The sequence below is a fragment of the Amphiura filiformis genome, chromosome 5, assembly GCF_039555335.1.
Source record: "Amphiura filiformis chromosome 5, Afil_fr2py, whole genome shotgun sequence".
NCBI lineage: Eukaryota > Metazoa > Echinodermata > Ophiuroidea > Amphilepidida > Amphiuridae > Amphiura > Amphiura filiformis.
This window is the reverse complement of record NC_092632.1, coordinates 69,611,575-69,633,601: the sequence shown is the minus strand read 5'-3', so window position 1 is coordinate 69,633,601 and position 22,027 is coordinate 69,611,575. Positions and strand designations below refer to the sequence as shown.

The window sequence follows — 22,027 nt, the reverse complement described above, 5'->3', positions numbered from 1 at the left end:
AAATTTTAATAATTTGTCATAAAATTTGTATTATATCGTGAATTTCAAAAAATTCAGAAAGACATTCTTCGTATTCAGAATGCAATTCGATATGTCTGATGTGTTCTCATGTCCCACAAAAAATACTGTCGAAACGCTCAAAACGCTCATTCCAGATCCCTTAAAGAAATGCAAAAATAAAAGGAAAATGGAATCGAAATCGCCGTGGATAACCAAAGGGCTACCAAAGAGTATAAACATTAAAAATACTTTATACAAACAGCATTATTTTACAAAATAAACGCCTCCGCAAATTTAAAACAGATAGTTATAAACTTCATGCTTTGATACGTAAATCGAAAGGAAATGTTTCTTTACCAAATTTGAGCAGGCAAAAATGATGTGAAACAATCCTGGAAAACAATTAATACTATCATAGAGGTTATCCGTGTTCTATAAGCTGCATATCCTATCACAGACTGCTATACCTTGTTTAGGATTTACCTGCATGAGCAACCATGACTGTTTCAAAATAGCCCGCCAAAGTCTTGCAAGTAACTCCGAGGTCGTGCATTGAATTGGTTTGAATGAGGAATACTACGGGAACCAGCGCCTTTTGTTAGAAGTCACACATGAGTAAAGTGGATAACCTCTATTGGTCGTGATTAAACAAAGCAAGCTGAACAGAAATTTAGAATTAGGACAACGGCAGTACTTGTACCAATCCCCATTATATTTCCAATCTTTTAAGGTTATACAGGCTGTATCAAAATGATTGGTACCCATCAGTTTTGATGGTTATTGATAAGCCTGCTTCTTCCAAATGCAACATTGGATCCTCTTGAAATTGTCATGATTTATTGTTACATGACTGTTTATGACAACAAATTATGTGGATCATAGGTGGCATTTGGATGTGGCAACCATGTCCATAATCACTGGAAACCGATGGGTACCAATCATTTTGATACAGCCTGTACGAGGTATTGTTGGTCGAAGCAGCCAAAAGGTCTCGATTTTCATTATCTGAATCAATATATTATTGAAAAATAACACTTCATTCTACAAATCATATATTTTGAAAACCTGCTTAATTTATTGTTGTTAATGAGCTATGTACGTTTTACAAAAGTGTTGTTGTTTCAGCCCTCTTTACAACATAACTCGAGAACCACAGGACCTACAAAAGTATATCTGTGCCTTTTTGAATTCTTCTACACGCTCGCTATGAATTGAGCAATGCAATTTTTGCTAAAGCTCACTACCATTCACAAGATGCTGTGAACTACATTTTTTGTTGCTGCTTCGACCAACAATACATTGTATACCCTTAACGATTTTTAGGCTGCTGTAGTTCCTAATCTAGCATCACAAATTCACAATTCACTATCTAGCAGTATGTTATGTATATGAAAAATGATTAAAAATTATTCTTGTTATTGATAAATTTAATCAAACTAAAAGCACTGGTCATCATGATGATATTGAAAAGTTTATTATAAAAAGAGTTGGAAAGGAAATTGTTCAGCCGCTTCTTTAATCTCTCTATTTCAACCGGCATTGTGCCACACAAATAGCAATGGTAATACCAATCTATAATATATTTAAAAAAACGTGTCTTGAGAGACTTGAGAGTATAGTTTTTAACAGATGTATCTTATCATTCAGTATCATTATTCGCCAACGTGATCATGATGGTATGAAAGACAATGTTTGTTCTATAATTGAAGACAAAGATAAAAAGACTAGTTTGCGTCTGACGTCACTGTCAATCAAATTCTCTAGGATCCTTGATTGGTTAATTAGCGCATAAAAGGAAGGTCGATTTATCTGGTGCTGATCGGAGAAATGGAATAGCAGCAAATGGCGAAAAATTACGTACTTTTACCAGGCAAAAGCAGCTTTTCTAGGCATTGTTGACATGGTGCCTTCGCGAAAGAAAGTTTCCTACTATGAAGACCTAACTTTTGAGATGGTTTGCATGTTTGAAGGTGCAAAATTAACAATAAGGCGCCCGGTTATACCACCGCGTTCAGCAAGTCATCATCACGACACTTGTAAACAAACCGTGCTCGAGTTTGATTGACAGATGACGTCATCGTCAGACGCGATAAAATCTTTTTATCTCTGTCTTTGATAATAGAATTTAATAAGAGATGAATTGAATAGCAGCAGCTGGACGAAGTGAAGACTAGGAATTGGAACATACCCAGTGGGCACAGGTTAGGATTTCGACGTTGAATCAACGTTGATACAACGTCGAAGTTTCAACCTAACCTGATTTCAACCTAGAAATTCGTTGAAATCAGTTCGAAATGTCAACGTTGATACAACGTTGAAATTTCAACCTGATTTCAATCAACTTTCAATGCAAAAAATAACGAGGTTGAAGTCCATTTGCAACTTAGACAACGTGATTTCAACCTGATTTCGACGTCGAAATTTCAACGTGATTTCAACGTCAGGTGTGCCCACTGGGTTAGCAATAGAGTAACATTTGAGCCGACTAAGTGAGGAAAAAAGAAAGAAAAATATTTCGATAAATATAACGAACGGCTTTATTAAAAAGTATAGAATTATCTTTCCACAATTTTCTGTTATTCGGTGCGGCTGTATTTTGCTGAAAATAGGTTTTTGGGTTGTTAACCGATTATGCATGCTCATCATAGCAGCGTCATAAAAATGCAGTATATTGGAATCGATAAAACAGATATGCAGAGGCATAATCATATATAACTCCGTATATATACAAACACCTGTTGTTTTGAATAATTTATACCGACTGGTAAACTGCGTATCTAACAACCAAACCCACATGCAGAGGTGAAAAGGTTACGTTGTTACCACCAAAAAAAAAAAATTTATTGAAAGAAAATAGGGGGTCATAAAAAATTTTATCACCAAAATATAGGGAGTCACGAGATGACCACAGATAGTGCCTTTATTTTATTCAAAAAGACTGATTTCAATACAATAATATTTTAGTCTGTTTAGGTGGTAAGGGTAAATTTGGGACCCCCTCCCCTTCCGAAGAAAATGCCAGCCCCTAAGTACAACTTTGCTGAAAACTTCTCCTAATACATGACCCCACACAAACAGGGGCGCTAAGATAACGTTGTTGGGAAAAATCTTGATATTTAATGGGCATAACTTTGCTGGAAACCCCTCACACACCGACATCGCCCGGTTAATAATTACATTATACAGCAGAGACACTGAAATGAATACACGGGATCGATACACGTGAATGTGCTATGCACGATTTGATCAGACGATAAATCTTTGGATACCGGGGTAGAAAATGAGGAATATCTCCCGTAATTGATTTAGTCTAAAGAAGCCAGATTTGGTTCCTTGCACTTGAATATATGTATTCAACGGATATGATAGTCGTTAGCTAGCGTCTTGAGAAAGAAGCGTGCGTCTTGAACTCCAAAAATTACAAAAATATTCTGATTTTATATGTGCCGAACTATAGCGCAGCGCATAGGGTAGCTGCACTCACTCCTGTGGAGGCAGTATAAAAGTCGATGACCATTGACCTCAGTGGCGTATACATGCTCACTCACACACAGAGAGGTCAATTACCAGGCTATTGTCAGTAGCCTTAGTCGAACGTCCCTCGGCTCATTATGCGTCTCAAAGGTCGGAACAAAATAGCCATGCGTGGCTGTGGATTCAACCTACCATGGCGATTTCTGCCATGAAGATATCGGGGCGATGACACTGTGCCTCACAGAGGTGAAAAGTTAACGTTGTTGGAAACAGATTGATGTTTGAGAGGCTTTTGCTGAGAACTCCTCCTCCTACGCGCTCCCGCCCACACACACACCACCACAGAGGTGAAAAGTTAACGCTGTTGGAAAAAGCTTGATATTTGATTCGGCATTGGTTAGGATTATAAAAACATCCTCCCGCCTAACACATGTTGTCTGAAAGAGCGCCGTGTTTCTATGTATTTTATTGTACACTGTTATAACGGTTGTGTAAAATCTTACATAAGTTGTGTAAAACCCTGTTTACTATGTTGTGTAAACCCGAGTTGTGTAATTTTAAAACGACAGTTGTCTAATATTCCACACATTATTATTGTGTACAATTTCTTTACACAGCTAAGTTACGTAAACAGTTACACAACAGATTTTACACAATAATTGTGGAATAAAGGGTTGTGTGAAAAGATGTGTAATACTTTACACAACAGTTGTATTAACAGTTTACACAACAATTGGTGCAAAGCAGTACGTTACATACTGTCATACTTAAACTATGTAAAATGACGTGGTGGTCCATAATATTTATTTAAAGTTGTGAATTTTGTCATTAGACATTGATTTTCACTTGTTGTGATATTTGTCTCCATTTGTTTGTACATGTAATATTCTGGAAACTCAGTGGAAAATGCTAGTTAACAACCATACATAATGAAAACCACAAAAATGATCTTGATTGCCCCAGAAGTTTCTAGAACATTAAGTGGTGGCGCTATTACAGTAATCATGGTACCCCTGTATGGTACAGTACAGTAAAGTACAGTACAGTACAGTACAGTACAGTACAGTACAGTACAGTACAGTACAGTACAGTACAGTACACAGGTGAATGATTCTGATTGGTTTGTGTTGAGGTAATGAGCTATATAGAAATGCTGTAATATGCCATAAAGAGTTAAGATTATTGATAAGAAATGATATATAAACTGATAAAGCCTGGATAGGAAATGATTGGGGCAGCAGTTTATAGTTTATAATAAACAGTTTGAGTGAACTCGGCAGCAGGTGATTTTGCCCTGGGTCTTTTAGTGACCATAACAAAGCTTACATGCACTCACCATATACATTGGAATATAGTGAACCTCCGTGCTCTGTTATTTTTAAGCCGTTGAGATTTTTCAATAGATCACGTGTGCATGTTCATATCTTTCATAAGAAACGATTGAAATATCGAAGGCTTGCCCTCAAAACTGTCCACAATAATTCCCGAAGCCTGGCAGTATACTACAGCTACGGTAACTTCTGCCATTTTGGTTTTTTGCAGACGTGACGACCGGGCGACCAGGTTGATTCGTGATTGGTTGTTTCTGATTACGTGCTTCGAAAGTTTACACAACAGTTGTTTAAATTCAGTTTTGACGGCAATGCGGACGGAATCCCCTGCAACAAATAGAGCAATGAGACTGCGCATGGTTATAGGAGGACCCTTTAGCTTTAATATTATTTTGAACATATAGATCGAGAATCTTAAGTGTTTTTTTTTTTCAAATTCAACATTTTTACCTCGTTCCGTGATTTCTAAGCTGTTGGAACCTTAATTCTCGGGATTACAGAACAGATTTAAAATTTCTTCTTCATCAAAACCACCCCATTGTCATCAAAGACACGTATCTCAGATTAGCTGAAAATTTAAACTAATAAGCTCAATTTCTACGTTTTACACACCACCATACAAGAACCACTTTATAGCATGAACCAAGTTACAACAAGAACCACTAACCGCTAAATTTGGATATCCAACTAGTTTGCCCCACAGGGCTATAAAGAACCATTACCCGCGGAATATGGATACATCCAACAAGCTTAAACTACAAATTAACTACAAATTAACCGATATAGGACAGGCCTGTCAAAGAATTCATGAAATTAAGGGATCTAAAATGAGCGTTTATTGCGTTTCGACAGTATTTTTTGTGGGACATGAGAGCACCTCTGACCTATCGAATTGTATTCTGAATACGAAGCATGTCTTTCGATATCATTTTTGAAAATCACAATATAATACAAATTTTATGACAAATTATAAAAATTTGATATTTTTCAAATTTTGATATATAACAGTCCTCGAAGTAATTATATAAATCTAATGATATATTCTTAAAGTGTATGTAGCAGGGAGGAAAAGTTGACGGTCAATTGAAAATTTTGACATTTCGTATTGAAGATATGGATTTTTTCCCAAAAAGACCTAATTTTTTTTTGGTGTTTTGGGGAAAAAATCCATATCTTCGATACGAAAGGTCAAAATTTTCAATTGATCGTCGGCTTTTCATGCCACCTACATACACTTTAAGTATAAATCATCAGATTTATAAAGTTTACTTCAAGTACTGTTAAATATCAAAAATATCAATTTTAATGATTTGCCATAAAATGTGTATTAAATTGCGAATTTCAAAAATCAAAATTATTTGATATCAGAATGACATTCTTCGTATTCAGAATGCAATTCGATGTGTCTGATGTGCTCTGATGTCCCAAAATAAATACTGTCCAAACGTTCATACCCCAGCCCTTAAGGGGTAAAAGATAAAAATATTAATAATGAAAGTAGAATATATATTCTGTCTCAACAAAAAAACCATCAAGGCCCCAGGGGTGGCAGCCCTGAGGCCGGCGACTCCCATACGACGACTGAACACTCCAAGCGGGACCCCAATATAAGGGCCCCGCAGGGCAAGAAAGAAAAGAGTAAATATGCTTCACTGCACCTTGGTTATGCTATGCTGTACTATGTTTCCAAACGGTTGCTTTTCAATACGTTAATTCCTCTCGGATGCTTGTGCGTTAATTCCTATCATTTCCTTGCACTTATTTCAAAAACCAAACGGATTCTTCTCAGAGTCACATCAGGCCGAATCAAGTGACTAGACCGTGGTCAACACTATACATGATCTCAGACTCCGACTACGCCGAAATCTTCGCTTCCACGCCTGTTCCCCATCCCCCAAGTTATCGTTACCCATCCGGCACTACGTGGAGGTTTGGGTTGAGTTGCTATGCCAGCTCTGCGGGCCACATCGACATCGCCTGGCTAATAATTACTTGCTGCATCAGAGATACTAAAATCAATACCCGGAATCGATACACGTGAATGTGCTATGCACGAGTTTGATATGAGACGAAAATCTTTGGATACCGGGGTAGAAAATGATGAATATCTCCCGTAAATGATTTCGTCTAAAGAAGCCAGATCTGGTTCCTTGCACTTGAATATATGTTTTGAATAGATAGCTAGCGTCTTGAGAAAGAAGCTTGCGTCTTGAACTCAAAAACTGACAATAATTCTGATTTTATATGTGCCGACTATATAGCGCAGTGTATAGGCCAATCGTGGAGGTAGTCTAAAAGCAGATGACATATGGCGTACCATGGTCACTCATACACTAGCGAGGTCAGTCACCCATGGTCACCGGGCTATTGTCAGTAGCCTTAGTCAGATGTCCTTCGGCCCATTATGCGACTCAAAACTATTAAACAGGTCGGAACAAAATGGCCATGCGTGGATTCAACCTACCATGGCGATTTCTGCCATGAAGATATCGGGGCGATGACACTGTGCAAACGGCTTTGCCTTTACCTTTTATAGAGGCCGGTCGAGTGCAGATCCGTTGAACACGCTTTTCAATACGGAATAAATGCTAACCTCATCGTGACATCATCCAAGCAGCAAAGTTCATTTCCCATTGAAAAAGCGTTATCCGACGGATCTGCCCAGCATAACCACTAGATGGCATTTTTCAAAATGGCTCGCCCAGACAATACTAAATCTTAAAACTAAAAAGTAAATAAACACACAACTCGTATAGGTACATAATGTTTTCTTTTTATTTATGTAATGTAAATTGTGTTTTTACTCCTCATTGTTTTATTCGTAGCCCAGTATTATCCAACAGAAATTCAACATTTACTGTTAAACATAAAACCGGAAGTAAAACCGTTTGAATACAAACCATCTCTGATCTATGTATCAATATATGTATTATACGAATATATGTATTATACGTATGTATAATCCGGGGATGGCACGTCATACTCGCCCGGAATTTTGAGGTGGTGGGTCTTTGGGAACTGACGGCCTACCGCTAAAAGGGGATCTTTTGGAATTGCGAACAAGTAAATGATGGTCTTTTGGAGCTTCGAAAAGTCAAAAGGTATTTCCTTACATTTTGATTGAAAATCGCCTGAAAAAACAGAAATGTGAGGAGGTCTTGCAGAGCTGAAATTATCAAAATCAAGGGTCTTTCGGAGAGCTCTATATTTTGGAAAAATTTATGGGTATCTTTCGGAGCTGGGAAATCCTGGGGATCATATCCGTATGGTCATTTGTGTTAAGTGTCCTCCGGATGTCCCCTGAGTGTATATTGCATGTGTATACATACACATGCAATATACACTCATATACATGTATGTTTAAATAATAATTACATTATGTTCATAGTATTCCGTAGATCTTTGAACTATTAAAACATACTAAAAAACATGTGTTTGCACTTAATTATCAATCAAAAGTGAAATTGAATGAGGATATTCCACTAAAATAAAAGTAGTGCGAAAGATATTACCCGCCCAATGTTATATAATATATAGTGTTCATCTCATGGTAACGGTTTTTCTTCAACTGCATATTCAGTATACAAGTACAAGAAAAGAATTTGTGTAAAGCAGGATCCTCATATAGTGTTAACCTGGAGAGAAAAAAAAAGACAAAAAAAAATGGTTAAATGAGTTCAAACCACTTCCCACCAATGTGCTAACTTTTAAAACTCAGGTCATTTTTTTTTATAAAGGGCATATTTATATTCGTCTAATTTATGTTTTAGGTGTGCAAGTAGACTTAGGCCACAAACTGGGAAAGATGGACGCTTAGCCGATTCAAATAGATCTTGGAGGTTTGGTGGAGATTAAGGGTCATTGGACCTCAATCATGGGCAGAAAAATAACTAAGGACATACCCAGCTAACACAAAACGTTTTACAGAAAATGTTTAAAAGTCGGGATATGTAAAGGGTATATAAACGTAAAATAGTTCAATAACAGCTTTGAAAACTTAATTCAAAACATTCTAAACATAATTATGTTATGTAACTGTTGATTGATAAAATATTTTGCAAAAATGTTTGCCCAAATATTTTACAATAAGGTTAATAATAATGATCATAACCCGACATTTAAATGTTATTCAAACGTTTTGAATAAACGTTTAAACACATTTTGTGTTACTGGGAAATTATCATTATTATTAATATGATATCTTCATAACTACATGCCATCGCCTGATGAAAGAAATTCTATAAGAGGAATCACACACTCGAAGACTTTACATGTGCAGTTTCTCTAAAAACCTGAGCCAAATGATGCAACAGGGACATTTGTTTCGTCTTTGCCCCAAAATGTGTATCCCTTCCCCGCCCCAGAGTCCCCCACAGACATTTTTCAGTAATCAAATGGGGACGGCAAAGAATAATGTCCTTAAAATGACTAAAATGGGACAAAAATAATTGACAAGTAGGGACGAAATTCTGGCTACGCTACTGTCGGGCATAATCCCGCGTTTGTCTATTATTATACTTTTGCGTTCATTTTTGGACGTCCAAGAATGTTCATTTTGACGTCCAAGAATTTCGCGGTATATTTTAATCGACAAATCACAGGAACAAAAATCTCGAACAGCCAATCATCTTACATGCGTGTTTTGAGCCTTTTGGTCATCGGTAAGGGATCGTTGATTGGGCGAAAGAGCAATTAGCGTACATGTAAAGGCCCGATGTATACTTTTTATTCGACGTAGAAAATTCGATGCAACATGTCTTCGTTATACGCTGGCGAAATGACGTAATAAATCGGATTAATTACCATAGCAATAAAGGTTATCTACGTTACGCATGTGTGACTTCTAACAAAAGGCGCTGGTTCCCGTAGTATTCCTCATTCAAACTAATTCAATGCACGACCTCGGAGTTACCTGCATGGCTTTGGCGGGCTATTTTGAAATAGTCATGGTTGCACATGCAGGTACTTCTTTTGAAAATCCTGAACAATGAATAGCAGTCGCTGATAGGATATGCAGCTTGTAGAACACGGATAACATCTATAGGTGAAAACAATTTTGAATATATCGCGCTGCACTACAAGCAGGTTGCCATCATCACCTGTGTATGTCTGCAATAGGTTGAATACAATACCGGTCTTTTCAAAGATACTAATCTTACAGGTGCGAGTGATCAGCATGATATGGTTCAATACAGAGGTACCGCGTGAACGTAACAGTGCATCGCGGTATTATTCAAAAATTGTTTTCAACTATTGCTATGGTATAGTTAATCCGATTATGATATAACTTCGCCAGCGTATTTAATCTATTCCCTTTCTATCTTCAATCATCTCCAATTTCTAACGAATGTTTGATGACATAAAATCGATAATATATATATTGATTTCTCGTCAACAAACATTCGTTAGAACATAACAAATTAAATTGAAATAGATTGAATAACGATATTTATAATATATATATAATATACTTCTACGTCGAATATTTGCCTCATTTCAATTTCAAGAATTTTACAGGAAAATGGGTCTGCTGTTTACGTTCTTTTGCGAGTACGTTTCAAAGAGTTTTATAAATTGTCTTAATCTTACCTGATCAACACATTCCACACGTATCAGGGCATTTCTTTTGGGCCATATATCCAATTGTTCCATCATTACAATACTTGGCATATTGTGAACATAGTTTGGCGCTCGTGTCCTTACATTCTAAGAAAAAGAAGAATAGTTCATTATGTGAAATTGATAATCTGCCGCCATGTACAAAGTGACTTGTAGACTTGACATAGTCTTATTCTCAGGACAGTAAAATTATCAATGAATCTTCAAAAACTGAAAAATGTATGTAGGCCAACTTATTAAAAAAATTAACCTCAAACAAAATGAAGGTAATATGCAATTCGCCAGCGAAGTGGTTACATAACTCCTTGGTAACTGGATCACGCACCTTTTGGAATTGGTAGTACATGCCATAGACTTTGTGTTGCGATCATTTCGATCGTGGTGCAAAACTCAAAAGCGTGATCCAGTTGACATAGTGATAATCGGATTACACGTAACACTTCGCTGGCGAATACTAGTAACTTGTAAGGGCACATATACTTAGGCTTAGACCTCTCCGTATAGCACTTGCCCACCGTTCATATTCTAACCCTTACATTTTTACATAAAATAACGATTTGTATTAATTTATGCACAATTGATAGATTGAGAGATTCAGTGACCATACTCCCTCTGTTTGCTAGCTCCCACGTGTACTACTGACTTTGGATTACGGTTAAACACGGCCGTCAATGGAAAGCCGTGCCGCCCGGGTTTTTTTTGTTTTTGGTTGTTTTTTTTTTGGCCTACTAAAATTAGGCATGATGTAATACATCTTTAAATGGATCTGGCTTGTGATTGGTCGCTAAGATCTCGTGATAATTTCCTCCGGGCACGTACCATTAACACTACAGCGTACACAACTATCTGTGGAATTTGCGGCGCTTTGTGTTGGCGTAAAAGTCAAACTATCACTTGGTGCATGAAGTGCGTATGCTTGGTTCTTGTGGTTAGATTGGATTGATAACAAAATAGCGAGTATGATTGACAGTATGTGTTTAGGGAAGAACGAAAGAAACAAATAAACAAAGAAAGAAAGAAAGAAAGAAAGAAAGAAAGAAAGAAAGAAACAAACAAACAAACAAACAAACAAACAAAGAAAAAAGAAAGAGATACCGTAAAAACTCGATAGTTAGCATATGTGCTTACTATCAAGCGCTTTTAAAACATGCAAACATGAAGAGTCCCATCCACAAAAGTGTAAAGGGTTTTGAGCAAATCTTCGATACACGTGGTTATATACGAACAAGTAAACCTGCAAATGTGTGTTTTAGACTCGCTTGCCAGTCTCGTGTACGCCGTTTGTACACAGAACTGGCATGTGCCATTTTGTGTGTCAATGGGATTTACACACTTCAACGTTTTGCGCAGCTCAAACATTTCAACAATTATTTTTGCAATTCAGTCAATTTATATGAAATTGGTACTCACATATCTGATTTCCAAATTATAGTTATCTTATTCAAAGTATCCAAGTAAATTAAACTTGGAATTTCTGATACTTAAAAGATAATTTCCAAGCCATCGACCCCCCCTACGTCCGACGAGCGTGTTCGGTGATGAAACAATGCATGTCACGAGATGACCACCTTATTAACAGCCGGTTTCTGTCCTGCCGTCAAGTCATGTTCGCGATACAGCCACGTTGCACTCTGAGGTCGAGACTAATCAGTTACTTCCGGGTTACGTCGATAACAACGAGTAAACAAAATGGCTGGGAAAACTGAGAAAATCGTGTCTTTAAGGGTACATGCCACAAAATAGCTTTCCATAGACTTTACGCAGGCGGCGGATGACATGATCGAGCCGGCAACTTGTGAAACCGCCCGGCCGTATGGCATTTTCATATACTTTGTTTTGTGGGGTTCATTATCGAACCCCAACGGTTTTAGCTTGTATTTAGGCCTATATTATTTATCAACATAGGCCTATTTGTTTGTGATATTTCAAGCGTTTTAAAATTTCAAAATAATCCCATTCAATTACACGGTTGACGATGGAAATTTACTGAATTTAGAGAATGCACGTCGTACACCACCTGACTTTACGTGCAAAATAGGGGTCACGTTTTAGGCTATAGGCCTAAGTCAAGTTACGTCTTACTTTGAAATATATATTTGATATCATCTTAATCAGAACAAAATTCTGCATAACATATCTGAAAATGACACCATATTTTAGGTCTACTTTTTGAGAAAAATAGCGCTATATAAAAAGACCCGATTTTCCCGTGTTTACGTCCGACTGCTAACCGCGTTTTGACTTCGTGTGTTCATGCGCTCATTATCGTAAGCATCACTCAAATGTTCGCGTTTTCTGTTCAAATTAGTAGAGATCACATTCACAAGTTCTAGCAAAACATGATTTGCAACACTAAAATTGTTAATATTGTACCGATTTTGCACATTTTTATGCAAAGTTGGGACTATAGTCGTGATAAACTTTTACCGGAAACCGCTTCACAGGCGGATTTAGTGGTATGAACCCTTAAAAAGTGTTTCATCGTGACGATCAGAAACCTCAAAAAACTTTTTTCGACCGCGCTGGATATGCTAACGATATACAGATACATTGAACGATATAAATTGGATGGTAAATAAGCCAAATATTGCAAGAAATCTACTCGCTAGAATCGTGGCGAGCTCACAAAATATTACCGTCCATGCGAATGTAATATTGAAAACGTGTAATCCCTACTAGTCTCAACCCCATTAGCTCAGTTGATAAAGCGCCGGACTTTGATACAATTTCATGTTTTTAAATGCGCTTGATAGTAAGCACACAATTATGCTAACTATCGAGCTTTTACGGTAGAAAGAAAGATAGAAAAAATGAAAAAAAGAACAGCTCACTTTTTGCTCTTTTGCTCAGGAGGTTTTCATCAAATTCCCGCAGCTCATCTAGATCTAAATAAAGAATAACAAAAGAACGCTCAGTCTAATTATTAAAAAAGACTTAAAATGCAAACCAAATGTATCAAAAAATGTATAATGTTGTAAGAAATTTGTAAGATTCCAAGAATATAATCACAAGTGAAATTGAAATATTTAATATAACCCTTTATTAAAGTCACTGAATTTTAGGAAAACGAAGTGCGACTTTGAACAAAAAAAAATCCCTAAACGAAACTTACCGTTTTCATCAAATTCCCGCAGCTCATCTAGATCTAAATAAAGAATAACAAAAGAACGCTCAGTCTAATTATTAAAAAAGACTTAAAATGCAGACCAAATGTATCAAAAAATGTAGAGTAAGGAAAGAAAATTGTAAGATTCCAAGAATATAATCGCAACTGAACTTAATATTTAATATAACCCTTTATTAAAGTCACTGATTTTAGGAAAACGAAGTGCGACTTTGCAAAAAAAACCTAAACGAAACTTACCGTTTTCATCAAATTCCCGCAGCTCATCTAGATCTAAATAAAGAATAACAAAGAACGCTCAGTCTAATTATTAAAAAAGACTTAAAATGCAAACCAAATGTATCAAAAAATGTATAATATTGTAAGAAATTTGTAAGATTCCAAGAATATAATCGCAACTGAAATTGAAATATTTAATATAACCCTTTATTAAAGTCACTGATTTTTAGGAAAACGAAGTGCGACTTTGCAAAATCATGATAATGGCGAACGATCACTAATACCTTTCGGGGGCAAAAAACAACATTTCTATGCCTTATTGACATGGTATCGTCGCGAAAAAAGTTTCCTGTTATTGAAACCTAAGATAGTATACATTTTATAGACCTAGAGGTGAAAAACTAATGACGGGACACGCAGTGATATATGGTCGGCGCGGGGGTCGGCGTCCATTTCACTTTTTTTCGGAGATGAAAATAAAACGTAAACAATAATCTCTTACACAGATGTTCTGCATCGCTCCGTAACTGCATCACTCGTGTATTCAGTAATTGCATAATATAGTAACATCGATGGCCTTTACGATAATCCGCATATATGGAATCAGTATACGCCATAGAAGTGACGTCATAATCGGATTAAATTCCATAGCAATAGATGAATACAATTTTTGAATAGACCGCCCTGCACTACAAACCGATTACACTTATCACCTGTGTATGTCAGCAAACATAGATTGAATACAATACCGCTCTTTTCATCTTACAGGTGCGAGTGATCAACTTTTCTTTGACATCTATGGTTCAATGCATCGGTACCGCGTGAACGTTGTAATGCAGGGCGGTATAGTCAAAATTGTATTCATCTATTGCTATGGTAGTTAATCCGATTAACTACGTCACTTCTACGGCGTATGCCCATATATTAAGACACAATAATTGCAAAGTCATCGGATGCACACGATCTATGAGGTTAATTGACTACGTCATACCCCCTAGAATAGTGCATTGTGGGATAGAGGGGAAAAGGTCAATAGGCCGCCTAGGTACGTGGATGTGCGGCAATATCAGGAAATTAGGAAATGATTAGGAAATAATTATTAGTAACAACTGTCAGGAAACCGCCTTGTATCTTGGTCGCTTGAGGATTGATAGCATTAAAGTAGCGATCTCTGAATTCCTTTTTCGATCAATTCATTAATTTCTCATAAAGTAAAAATCGCAGTATAACAAATAACGGTTTAAACTTGGGTGGGGGCCTCGATGTTACTTGACCTAGTTTACTCTGTTACCTAGGTAACGAAACATCCTAGGTGGTGCAATCCTATCCTTATGATTTGAATTATTTTATCAAAACGAACAATTTGACACCTCTTTCGGCAAAATAGGAGCACTTTGATGTTTTTGATCCCCAAAGAGCCAAAGACGGGACCGTTGACATTTTCGGTTATAACTCAAGAACGGTACGTCCTAGATAGGTCAAACTATACATTTATTGAATCCTTGTGAATGGCTTTTAACACAATTTGAGCACCTTTGAAATTTGACCCTGTGTTCGATGACATTTACCCGCTGCTACAGCTACTCCGGTTCAATTGCTATCATGCATTTTTGTGTAGCATACTGCAGTTACTGTCCGTTTTCCTATACACAATACACAGTGCTCTCACCATTGACGCGTGACCTCTACAAATGATGTATGTTGAAGAATGGGCACTTGCCTAGTTAACATCACTGTGTGAAAAATAACCAGCCAATATTTAACTTATTCTCCAAACTTCTAGCAAATATATTTCTCTAACATGACCTAAAATTACAGCTAGGTTAGATGTTCAGAAATAGTCGCACTTTTGTAAAATATGAGTGAGGGCAAGGCATAGCTAGCCAACTCCCCGTGTTAATTGAATGGAGATTTGACCGAAAGTATTGGTATCGGACCGCTCACTTCTGAAGGATGCCACAAAAAAACGGTACAAGCTACATTTAAACTATTCTCTGGCAATCATCATGATGAGTTTCTTATATAGTATGCCGAAATTGGGTACTGTAGGTGATTGACAAAGGGTCGCACTTTTGTGTTTTAGGAAGGATATGTAAACGACAGATAACACCAAAAATATGAAGAAATTATTTCCAAACCGTGTTAAGTCAACAATCATTATGTTGCTCATTTTCAAGAATGCTGGTTAACAAAGAGCAGGCCATTGTCTCATTTCGTGAACAAAGGTCCACTACCATTGTTTCCTTGCGTTTCCTTTATAATCGGTTACCCAACTGAAGCTGTATTATAGCAGCTCATTGCTATATCGCACATAATAAAACAGACACATGTGCACAGCCAGAGAAGATCCGATTTAATCAGTTGAGATGTTTCAATGAGTGTTATCTTGGTTTAATAGCTTTTAATGGGGTTTAAGTCCTGCAAAGGTCGAGGTGAATTCTACTATAGACATGACTGCATCATGGCCCATGATGTCAGCTATCTCTGGTAGCAGTGCAGCTTTGCCCCCCACCCCCTACTGGTACCAAACATCCCATCTGAGGACATCAGGCTCATACGATATACCTACCCTGGTTGTCATCATCCCATTCCGCTTGACACACAACAGCCAATACCAACAGACCAAACAACAGTGCAACTTTCATTCTGCAATAAAAGATCAATGATTCTAATGAATCAGGTGTAAAGAGGCAGAGGGTGTTTAAAGACATTCCCATAGCCCAATGGGGTTTCTGACCTTGGTATGTCAGCCCTTTGTACAAATGTGGCACAGTTGACCATACCTTGCATTGGGATTGTGTGCAAGTATCTGGTGTTTTCATTCTTTTTTTAACATTCAAAACATTGAGACTTATGAATAAAATTAATGCAGCACAACAATATGAATGTTTTCTATAAGAAAATCAAATTTAATTTGATAAGTCTCGACTATTAGCTTGTTGGCTGCCATTTTAAAATCACCATTGTGTGTGTGTAGTAATGGGGACTTTGCCTTTAAAACTAGGCTATATTGATCAAATTTCCAAATCACAGTGCATTGTAGGAATGCCTTTAAACCTCCTCTGGTATAGAGGCAGGCAGTACAGGTATGGTAGGCCTACTCAATTTCCGGTAAGTCCATGCGGCCAGTTGGATATTTCCGGCAGTTGTGAACTTTTGCAGGAAAGTTTTGAAATTGAATTTTCAATATATTGCCTCTGCAATTTGAATTACCGTACCCGATTTACGATAAGTGCTTGTAAGGCCTCGTATCCATAGGCTGTTCCCTTGTGGCGTGTGCCCTTGTTCCGTGTTTACTTTTTTCCCATGTGACCTGCCACACAGACAACGAACCTTTGTTTTGCTTAGTGGCCGTATCCATAGGTTGTCTGTGTGGCAGGTCACATGGGAAAAAGTAAACACGGAACAAGGGCACACGCCACAAGGGAACAGCCTATGGATACGAGGCCTTATGTTCTGTAGGTCTGTGACGTAACTGGTCAGAAAATTTCGTTAACGAACAATGACAATATATGAACAAGTTCTTTTTGTTGTTGTTGTTGTTGTTGTTGTTGTTGTTTTGTAACGAAGAGTTTGGGCGATATTTTGGTATTTTTATCGCTACAATTTGGGGTAAATGCCACATTATTGCATACCATCACCCCGCTCAGTACGATAATTTTTGAAATATTGAGAACAAGTATAAAAAAAATAGTTCAAGCATGCATTTAAACATATTTATTCACCAATCTTTGGACTAGGACAAATGATAATGACACCAATTAAAAGGAATAATCAGCAATGAATAGGGTGATTACGTAACTGGTGCATGCTTGAACCATATTTTGCACTTGTTCTCAAAATGGTAAAAAATGACAATTATCCAAGCAGGGTGACGATTAAATTTGTTGACTGGAAGATCTCACTCCACAACCCCTTTTTATTTATTTCAGATTTATTAGTACATATGAATTATTAAAATATTAAATATTTGATTCTATGAAGGAATTCTGTCACACTGCATTCACGTTTGAATGCCCAGGTTTGATGAATAAGACATGCAGATGTTGTTTTGATTTGATTTGATTTGATCGGGTTTTGACAACCCTGGATAACCCAAGAAAGCCTCTATTGAAGCTTATTTCCATTGGGGTCCAATGGGAACAGTCAGGGGATATCACCCTACTCTTTTCGAAACTGGCTGCGAGATACATGTACAGGTATGGCTCTCTGTACACGGGACCGACGGCTTAACGTCCCTCCGAAGGACGGAGTACTTTCATGATTCATTTACCCAATTCTAAATGAACCATGGGAGAGCGGAAGTCTGAATTTAATCTACAGAACTTGCCAATTAATTTCAGACTTTTTTTTTCCAAGTCAATATCCCAGCAAATTGCCACCGCCGGGAATCGAACCCGGGACCTCATGCACCAAAGGCAATTGCGCCACGCTCTCCCTACCATAATAAAATGCTATAATAGCTATATATTGGATGTCTTATCAACTATTGAACAGTTTGGGACGTGCCGAACTTGAATGCGTTATTGATGGAATCCCGTCAAAAAATCATGTTGAGGACGCCTGGATGGACAAAGGTCGCACATGACGCCGTGATACAATAATGCTACTATGATGAGCAGTTTAAGTGTCAAACGTGTTTTCCAAATGCGAAAAATGCCCAAAGAAACCAGCTGCCCCTAGAAACCGTCAATGATGTATACGCTATTATTCCGGGGGGCACTCAACTTTAGAAGTGACGGGTATGTGCCTACCGTAGGGGCATACAAAGCGTTATAAAAAAAAAAAAGGGGTTATTGGGTACAAATAAAATTAAAAAGGGGGTCATTGGGTATAATAAAAAAAAAAAGGGTCATCGGGTAGAAAATTTTGAAAAAATGGAGCAAAATTTTGAACGTTGCGGCATAATTTTGAAAAATGGAGCTAAATTTGAAAGGTTCGGCATTATTTTGTTGCATTTTGTAGTGCTATTCTAGAAAATCTAGAAAAACGGGGGTCATTAGCCGCAACCAAAAAAGGGGGTCATTGGGTAGCCGCAACTAAAAAATTGGGGGGTCATCGGGTATGACTTTTAAAAAGAGGGGGTCATCGGGTATAGTCGACTTCAAAAGAGGGGCCTATTGACAGGCACATACCGTCACTTCCAAAGTTGAGTGCCCCCCCGGAGCTATTATAGGCCTACCTGTCAATTTCAGCCAGTGACGTATTTTCGTTGCGGGTCAGACTGATTAGTGATAGACCAAGAACTGAGTAGTTGCAATGTGTAAACAATTTTCTTGCACAAAACGGATGCATTTTAATTAATCTTCCAGTACTATATAATTAATTTTCCTGTAGGCCTACGCGTATTCCAATAAACACAACACAAAACGAAAGTCCGCACTCATGTAACCCGTCCTACACCAAAATCTGATCTTGTTATGACAATCTGATTAAAAGGGCGTATGCAGAATCTTGTTAGCTCCAATTTGATACCAAATGTACTACCAAACACTCTAAATTGATAAAGATTGATACCAGTATATTAAACTGGGTTCATTTTCAAAATTTGCAAATCAAAATAATGCACGCGGTCGAAATTGCTAAGCGTGGTCAAGCTACTGCGTGGATCCTTTTTAATTACAACTTTTACAATGCACCAAATTTCATACTGGTATATCAATATTTGTCAATATAGAGTATTTGTTATCAAATTGGAGCTAACAAGATTCTGCCCACGACCTTAATTATCAAATTGTCATAACAAGATCAGATCTTGATGCAGGACAGGTTATATACATGTAAGTAAGTGCGGACTTTCTTTACGTGTTGTATCATTTGTATTTTATACTTGTTTATGTTGCTGAACAAAAATATAGGTGCAAAGTGGGGGAAATGTTACTGCTTCCAACAATCATTTTGAAAGGGGTTTTTTTTCGGGTCGCTTCAAAGAAAAATAAGCATACAATGAGAATTCGTATTGGTTTGCTGCAATATCACAAATATCACGTTCAACTACCGTAAAACCTCGTCTACAAGCATGTAGAATGTTTTTGATGAAAGTTAAAATGATAACATTATGTGGTTTGAGCAAAAATATTACCGATACAAGCATATACAAATAAGTAGTTTTGGAAGACCAATCTATTGTATTGGCATATTTACGGCTGTTTTGTATTAAGCTTTCATCAAAACACTCTGTATGCTTGTAGACGAGGTTTTACGGTAATACAACTTCTTAAACACTATGATCCTAGATAGGAACAATAAAATATATTAAACAATATAAATCAATAAATGTATTGAGAAAGTTATGCTAGATTTGTTTCAAGCATCAGAGTAAGAATACTAAAAAAACTCATCCTTAATAAATCTATTCAAAACATTTATTTCTCTGTGCTTTTTACACAATTTTGCTTCGGAAAACACTTTGTTTTAAATGTGTTCTAAATTGCTAACGATACTAGTCCTACTGTTCCAATAAAGAGATACATTTAAATAAGTCACAGTCACTCTTCTTTTTAACAACATACTTAACACAAACCAAACTAATTATTTCAGAAAATTATGTCAGGCCTATTCGTCATAGGACACAAAGTCCTACAACAATAACTACAAACAATAACAAAACGAAAAATAGTAACAATCGTGTGAAGACAGACTCACCTGTTTCGAGTTATTCGTCTTACTGGAGACAAGTTAAATTAGTCCTGTACTTTCATCAATGAATCAGTGTCTGACCATGCCATACCCATTATATCCTGTTTATAGTGTCCAATAGATCACGTGATACACAACCGCCCTCTTTTGAATGTATTTTTAGTTAGTGTTAATTACCTGCGCTAATTAAGAAAATTAGCTGCCTCAAATCTGCTCCGCAATTAGTCCTTGTCTTTGAGCATTCCCATGTCACTGAGATTGTGGATTATGCCGGGGGATTATGGGACCAGGTGGTTTGGTGCTCCATTTTCTCTAGATATTTGATTATGTTATGAATCGTAATCTAGATTTTCTTGAGTTAATGATCATTGACTCGAGAAAATAAAATAGAAGATTTAGCGAGTACGTCGTAATCGTAATCCTTTTTCAGTTCGGGGCTTGGATGGATAGAAAAGTCTGGATATCTGACTCCTCTACAGGTCACAAATGTGTGGCTATGGGAGAAAAATGTCTGAAAAGCCCGGATTTCAGGAGCTTGGATGGATAGAAAAAGTCTGGATATCCGAACTCCTCTAGGGGCGTGGGCTTAATTTCTGAATAGCCCAGTGCAGGATTGACCTGAAAAGGTGCGAGGTCACGTTCTTAAATTGTAAGTTCTGGTGCATGTAAAGTAACATGTGTAATTAACAAACAAACAACAAGCAATAAGCAAAACAAAAGCATTAGCTATATCCTGGAAATCCAATCAAGTGTGCTAGCTTAAGGTGGTACTACACCCCTGGGCAAAAATTAGCGCATTGGTGACAAGTAAGATATGTAACAACTACTGCACTGAAAAATTTATTTCAACAGTTGTGGAGTTACAGTCAAAAATGAGGGAAAACCAATATTTGATCGATAAATCAATACCGTAACTACTTGTCTTGAGTTACTGAAATTCCAGTGTAGCAACTGGATTCCTTGCCCCTGTAATATACATAACTTTTATTACCAGTGTGTTATTAGTTTTTGAGAAAAATGCAAAAATAGTCACAAATTTATCAAGGGGTGTAGTACCCCTAAATGCACGACCTGCTCCGAATTTCCCTTGCTATTTTGATTAATGGAAGAAGTAAAAGGAAACGATTTAACACGTGTTGATTGTTTAATCAACCAGGATCAAGAAAGCTTGAAATTATGTAAACTTAAGGGGTGGGGTATGAACGTTTGGACAGTATTTATTGTGGGACATTAGAGCACATCAGACATATCGAATTGCATTCTGAATACGAAGAATGTCCTTCTGATATCAAATAATTTTGATTTTTGAAATTCGCAATGTAATACACATTTTATGGCAAATTATTAAAAATTGATATTTTTGATATATAACAGTCCTCGAAGTAAACTTTATTAATCTGATGATATGTACTTAAAGTGTATGTAGGTGGGATGAAAAGCCGACGATCAATTGAAAATTTTGACCTTTCGTATTGAAGATATGGATTTTTTTCAACAAAATACCAAATAAAATTAGGTCTTTTGGAAAAAATCCATATCTTCAATATGAAAGGTCAAAATTTTCAATTGATCGTCGGCTTTTCCTCCCAGCTACATACACTTTAAGAATATATCATTAGAT

At 37.0% G+C, this 22,027-nt stretch overlaps 1 protein-coding gene across 3 annotated transcripts; it reads right to left on the bottom strand.

The window, feature by feature from the left end:
* Nucleotides 1-7,462: 7,462 nt before the first annotated feature.
* LOC140153634 (uncharacterized) lies at nt 7,463-20,502 on the bottom strand. Of its 3 annotated transcripts, XM_072176430.1 has the most exons (7): nt 20,413-20,502; nt 16,337-16,413; nt 13,789-13,821; nt 13,537-13,569; nt 13,256-13,309; nt 10,395-10,511; nt 7,489-8,440 (listed from the first exon to the last, which is right to left on the bottom strand). In XM_072176430.1, the coding sequence occupies exons 2-6, from the start codon at nt 16,410-16,412 to the stop codon at nt 10,399-10,401; spliced, it is 309 nt and encodes a 102-aa protein (XP_072032531.1). In that variant the 5' UTR covers nt 16,413; nt 20,413-20,502; the 3' UTR covers nt 7,489-8,440; nt 10,395-10,398. The 3 variants fall into 3 exon arrangements, with proteins under 3 accessions (XP_072032533.1, XP_072032531.1, XP_072032532.1); XM_072176432.1 differs by lacking the exon at nt 13,256-13,309 and having other exon boundaries at nt 7,463-8,440; XM_072176431.1 differs by lacking the exon at nt 13,789-13,821 and having other exon boundaries at nt 7,490-8,440.
* Between the last annotated feature and the right edge of the window lie 1,525 nt (nt 20,503-22,027).